A 6,662-nucleotide genomic window follows, 5' to 3' on the forward strand; every position below is an offset into this window, starting at 1 on the left:
CTTAACTGCTACCCTGTTTATAGCACACAATGTTCTAAAAAGGATGCAGGGATCTCAGAGAGAAAGATGGTATCTGGGGAATAGATGATTAGACACACACACAAACAAACACACATTTTCTTTTTTTAAAAAAAGAGAAATATTTTTTTCATTACTTACTAGAATAAAAACATCTACCATAAAACAGTAGCCACTGTCCACTGAGAAGAATACTGTTGAGAAATCCTTTGACATTTTCTCAGTCCTGAAATACTTCCCCACTCTGATAGGTTTAATTAAAATTTGTTTTATTCTGGATTACTCAAAAATTCTGCATCGCCATTATTACAACATGGTTGTAATCCCTCAGGATTAAAAAGAGAAGAAGTGTCCTTATACAAAGTCAAACATTTGATTCGTCTAGTGTTGTATGGGCAGATCAGCTTTTCTGAAGATGGAGGATACCTGTTGGGCTGCTGGACTGACTTTTCCAGTCTCCTTCACTGCAATGGGACAGCATGAAAGTGTTGGTTAGTGTGTTGCAGAAGCTAGCTAGAGCAGCTTGTCAGTCTGCCTCAGACCAGGATATCAGGAACTGTAGCCTTGAAGATAATTGAAGACAAGTACTGCAGATTTTCTTAGGAAAATGTTTACTTATTTTGTAGCAAAACTACACTATTTACACTGTAGCTCTCTCTCTCTAGAAGTTACTATACAAAACATTCGCAAGTCTCTATCTACTATCCTCAGTTACAATTCTCAGCCACAAGTCTTCAGCCACGATATTCTTCAGCCACCACAAGCCACAATAAGCCACACCATATCTCTAAGCCACAAGCCACTCTAATTCACAAGGCACTCTAATTCAAAAGCCATAAACCATAAGCCACATCTATGTAAAGGTGCATCATAGTATATACATTTGTTAGCCAATCAGGTTACCTTGCAATCTGTGGATTCACTGTGACTAAGCAGTTAAACTCATTATATTGATTACAGTTCTTCTCTCTGCAATTTGGAATATTAGGTCAGGTAGGGCCCTGATTCTGACAGAAAGAACCAATCTCACAACTCTGAAAAGTTTATTTTTGGATTCATTCACAACCTGTTTGAGTTTGGGACAGCAGTGCCTTTGTTAGTATGTCTCGGTGCAGCTAGGCTGCAGGACCTTCGACATACACAGAGCAGAGTTTTTGGTAAAAGTGTGGGTGTGTGATACAGCCAGTAACGACACAGACTTAGTATGCTAAACAAGTATCATTTACATATATACATATTTACAAGCACAAAGCAGAAATAAACAACAAACCGCACACCGCAGCACGGAGCAGAATATACTCCCCCCACAAGCAAAGGCAAAGAATGAATGAGCTATCCAGAATCATCATCAGGAGAGAGTGCTGGCGCCCTCTTATGGCGAACCAGCCAAAGTCCTTAAAGGTATATTGCATCAAACTACAATTGGTAGTTTACATACATGGAAACCCCAAATACTGGTGATTCCCATGTACTAATAGCCTTCAAGAATCTTTTCCAAAATTCATATTCCAGACTCAAAAGCACGACCTGGGGGAAGCCTAGTTCAATCCCTTATTACTCGAAGGCACATGTTTTTGTGGAAGCTTGTGGTTTATCTACAAATATGGGTTGTGTGCAAGAACAGCTTTCCAGAGCATAATTAAGTCTGAAATCATGTTCAATAGGATTGATTTCAGCAGAGGTTTTCCTTCAAAAGCTTGATTGCCTATTTGTAATAAAAGCAATGTCTTATCAATTGCATAAACAAACAGATCAGCAGGGAACTCAAAATGATCAATCTACAGCTGGTTCAGGGCACTTTCCAAATATTTCACAGTGTTTCTTTGTGACTTTGGATAAACAGTCTACAGATGTCAAGTCAAAGCCTTTGTTGTCATGGTACATCATGTATACAACGGAATTGGTTTATGTGATTGTGAAGCAAAATGCTGCTTTCTTTGCTTAGAAATGGAAGGAGGAGAAAGTTACCTTGACTTTCTGATCAAGCAGTGTGAGTGGACAGAAGGTTAAAGGATTATTTCCATTTGTTTCTGATGCATTCTGTTTATGAATATATCTTAACTCTTACTAAATATATCTCTCTGCGCATTTCTTTACATTTATTGCTTTTTAGCGTGTAAACATGGAGCTAAATTCTTCACCTCACTGACATTTATGTGCATCATTTTCACTCGCACTGGGTATTGAACATGTTTGAGAGAATGTCTGCATGTAAAATGATATAATCAAAAAACAAACACAAAAGAAATAATGACTCTAAAAGAGAAGGAACTTGTTTTCACAAGGTTACATAAATGCAAATGTATATTTCATATATAACCTTTTCACTCAACCTTGCAAATCAATCTGTAAAAGTATATTGCTGTGAAAAACAACAACCAGAAATTATAATATGGCACCACTAAAAATGATAATTCTCCTTTGCTCGAGCAAAAGAAATATAGAACACTAGAAAACGTACTTTTTGTAAAATGCCAAAACATGTTTGTTGATATGTATTTTATCAAATTCTACTTTTTTTTGCCAACTGCAAATAACAATAGAAAACTAAAAATTTACATCAAATTTGTTAGGTCCTCAGTACCCACAATTTTCCAGCTAACACAATCATTGGATTTATAATACAAACACACCAGAAACACACAAATTTGAGGTAGACCATTCTATGTTATTGTAGATGCCCCTGAATCAAAGTAAATGTGATTCTAACATCATTAAATGTTTCAACCCAAGTATAATGATACGAAAGGCAGTTTTGTCTAGTGATAAAGGCCTTTGCCTAGACCCCGAGCTCTTCTCCCATCTTAGACAATAAAAGCCAACTGGGTAACCTTGGACTAGTTACTCTTTCTTTCAGTCTACAAATGACAAGTTCTGAAATTTTGCCAAGAATCCTGCAGGCACTCTTTCAATCCCTAGGAATCAAGGTTGACTTAATGATTATTGATAAGAAAACCAAAAGGTTTTGGGTAGTGGAGGACTATTAGGGCTGTGAAGTGAATATTCAGAGAGATAAAGAAGTAAACAGAGATAGAAGTGCTAAAATTAAACCACGAATTTTATAGCATATCAAGTGATAGGAGCCAGCACAGGGCATTTAGGTTATGGTGGTGAGAGATGCACATAGACACACAAAGAGGTGAGGCTGAGAAACAAAAGCAATGCTTCATTACTTCAGAGGCATTTAGTCATTTTAAAAACCACGATTCACTGATAATATATAGATGAAGGATAAGGTGTAGTTTTAACAGGAGAAGGGCGGCATACTAAATAAATAAATAAATGAATGAATGAATGAATGAATGAATAAACAAACAAACAAATAAACAAATAAACAAAATAACAGAGTCGGAAGGGACCTTGCAGATGATCTCGTCCAACCCCATGCCCAAGCAGGAGATCTTACACCAGTGATGGCTAGCCTTTTTGTCGTTGCATCCCAAAAGCATGCACACATAATGCAATGTGTGTGCACCCCTATCCCACCCCTAGGCATGCATGACTCCCTCATGCTCCTCCCATGCATGCATGTGCAACTTCCCGCACTTCCCCACTCTATGCATGCAAGTGCGACCCCCATGCATGCACACACAATCCCTACATGCACCCCACACCACTCAGGGATGCGTGCGTGTTTCCCACATGCAGCCCTGCGCATATGCGGCAGAGACTTGGAAACTGGCAAAAGGTGTGCACACATGTGCAGTGGAACTGAGCTGGTGCAACAGCTTGTGTGCCCAGAGAGAGGACTCTGCATGTCAACTCTGCATGTCACCTGTAGCACATGTGACATAGGTTCACCATCACTGCCCTACACCATTTCTGACAGATGGCAGTCTAGTCTCTTCTTAAAAGCTTACAGTGAGGAAGCACCCACAACTTGGTTGATTGGTCATGACCTATAAAGCCTTACATGGCATCAGACCAGAATATCTCCGGGACCACCTTCTGCCGCATGAATCCTAGCAGCTCATTAGGTCCCACAGAGTTGGCCTTCTCCGGGTCCCATTGACTAAACAATGTCATCTGATGGGACCCAGGGGAAGAGCCTTCTCTGGAACCAACTCCCCCCAGAGATTAGAACTGTCCCCACCCTCCTTGCCTTTTGTAAGTCATTAAAAACTCATCTTTGCCACCAGGCATGGGGAAATTGACACACACACACACACACACAATTGTCAAGGTTGGTGTTATGGTTTGATTGGATTGTGTGATTATTTTATTATAAGAGTTTTAAATTGTATTTTTTAAAGAAATGGATTTGTACACTGTTTATGTTGTTGTGAGCCGCCCCGAGTCTTCGGAGAGGGGCGGCATACAAATCTAATAAATTATTATTATTAATTATTAACTTCCAATGGCAAGTTGTTCCATTCATTGATTGTTTTCACTGTCAGACAGTTACTCCTTATTTCTAGGTTGAATCTCTGCTTGTTCAGTTTCCATCCATTATTCCTTGTCTGGCCTTCAGGTGATTTGGAAAACAGCTTGACACCCCCCCCTCTCTGTGACAGCCCTTCCAATATTGCAACACTGTAATCCTGTCTCCTCTGGTCCTTCTCTTTCCTAGACTAGTGATGCCCAGTGTAACCTACCTACCTTCCTTTCTTCCTTTCATCCTTCCTTCCTTTCTTCCTTTCATCCTTCCTCCTTCCTTCCTTCCTTCCTTTCATCCTTCCTTCCTTCCTTCCTTCCTTTCTTCCTTTTATCCTTCCTTCCTCCTCCTTCCTTTCATCCTTTCTTCATCCTTCCTTCCTTCCTTCCTTTCATCCTTCCTCCTTTCCTCCTTCCTTCCTTTCCTTCTTTCATCCTTCCTTCCTTCCTTTCCTCATTCCTTCCTCCTTCCTTCCTTCCTTTCATCCTTCCTTCCTTCCTCCTTCCTTCCTTCCTTTCTTTCATCCTTCCTTCCTTCCTCACTTTCTTCCTTTCATCCTTCCTCCCTTCCTTCCTCCTTCCTTCCTTTCATCCTTCCTTCATTTCTTTCCTTCCTTCCTTTCTTTCTTTGTATTTACTTACTTACTTACTCACTCTCATTTATATGCCACCCAACTCCCAAAGAACTGTAGGCAGATTACAACAAAAAAGTAAAGTTCTTGAAGTAAAGAAAAAGCAAAATAAATCAAAATCAACCCCATCACTGTGCAGTCGACTGCAAGCCTTGGTTATTAGACGACACTCCCAGATGGTAAAATTGCACTCCTAGATTAATGAACACCGATCTCAAATAACTTTATGGTACTATTATGTACTCTGTTTCCAAGAATAAGCATGAAGCTCTCTGTTAAATGTCACACCTGGTAAAGAGTTTATTCCTGAAGTTGGTGTCTTGTGCCATTTACAAAAACCTAAAGATGGGTAACATGCACAATGGAGGAGTACACAACAGGGGTGTGCCAAACAGCTGTGATTTGTCTCAGTGAGGTACTTCACACCTTAAAAGTGATGCAATTAACCTCCTCCAGGCATAGAGGTGATTCTATTAGCGGCATCAAAGCTTCAGCGGGCAGTTCCGTCATGCACTGAAGAAGTAGAGAACTCTTCTAACGCTTCCTGTGGTTGATGGGAACATATGAAGGGGCTTCAGTGCATGCACTTGAGATCTCATCTAAAAACTGAAATTGCCCAAGAAATTAGGTGATACAACACAGCAGTTCATTTCATTAGAAACGGGAGATGATGTTGTTATCTTGAGAAGAGCTTTCAAATAGATGCTTGACAAAAACCCTTTTATCAAAAGGAAGAACCCTTCTCACAGAAACTTGGTACACCAGACTTAAGTACTGAAATAAGAATGAATAGAAATGACAACTGAAACTTGAGGCATTTTATGCTTATACACTTTCCATAAGTGATTCCTATTTTTCCTGAACTTTCCTGAACTCTCAAGACAAGTTTTGTTTAAGAGCAATACCACAATGTGTTTTCCCCATGTGCCTTCTTAGTCTCCATTACATTTTATTTCCCATTTCTCAAAAAGGGACCATCCCTAGTTTCTTGCACTGCAAAAGAGAGGGGGGCTTTCAGATGTGCTTTCAGATTTGCAAAAATCAGTTGATGTAACTTTACAATAGAATTAGATCTAATTCTTCTGGTTGTGTTTCTTGTATGGGCTACCTTACAGGTCTAACAGAAGGCAACTGCAATCTGCTCTTAGCTTGGGAATCTTCCTACCAAAGGAAAGAATGGAATGGAATGGAATAGAATAGAATGGAATGGAATGGATTGGATTGGATTGGAATGGAATGGAATAGAACAGAACAGAATAGAATTCTGATTGTGTGACACACAAGGAATTTGCCTTTGGTGAATATGCTCTCAGTGTACATAAAAGATACATTTGTCAAGAATCATGTGGTATGACACTTATTGATTGTCATGGGGTTAAATAAGCAATCAGGAAACAATCAATATAAATTGTAAGGAGACAAGCAACAAATTACAGTCATACAGTCATTTGTGGGAGGAGATGGGTGATAGGAACAATGAGATTATTGATTTGATTTGATTTGATTTGATTTGATTTGATTTGATTTGATTTGATTTGATTTGATTTGAATGCCGCCCCTCTCCGTAGACTCGGGGCAGCTAACAACAATGATGTAACAATCCAATACTAAAACAACTAAAAACCCTTATTATAAAAC

The 6,662-nt window shown here is 39.3% G+C and overlaps 1 protein-coding gene across 1 annotated transcript in view; it reads right to left on the reverse strand.

Annotated features, from left to right (window-relative positions):
* MDGA2 (MAM domain containing glycosylphosphatidylinositol anchor 2) overlaps positions 1–1,364 on the reverse strand; it is a 574,798-nt gene extending 573,434 nt beyond the window's left edge. The window contains exon 1 of the mRNA XM_070738239.1: positions 1,289–1,364. Within this exon, the coding sequence (XP_070594340.1) occupies positions 1,289–1,364 (76 nt within the window). The remainder of the gene's footprint in view (positions 1–1,288) is intronic.
* Between the last annotated feature and the right edge of the window lie 5,298 nt (positions 1,365–6,662).

Source organism: Erythrolamprus reginae, chromosome 1 (genome assembly GCF_031021105.1).
Source record: "Erythrolamprus reginae isolate rEryReg1 chromosome 1, rEryReg1.hap1, whole genome shotgun sequence".
Taxonomy (NCBI): domain Eukaryota; kingdom Metazoa; phylum Chordata; class Lepidosauria; order Squamata; family Dipsadidae; genus Erythrolamprus; species Erythrolamprus reginae.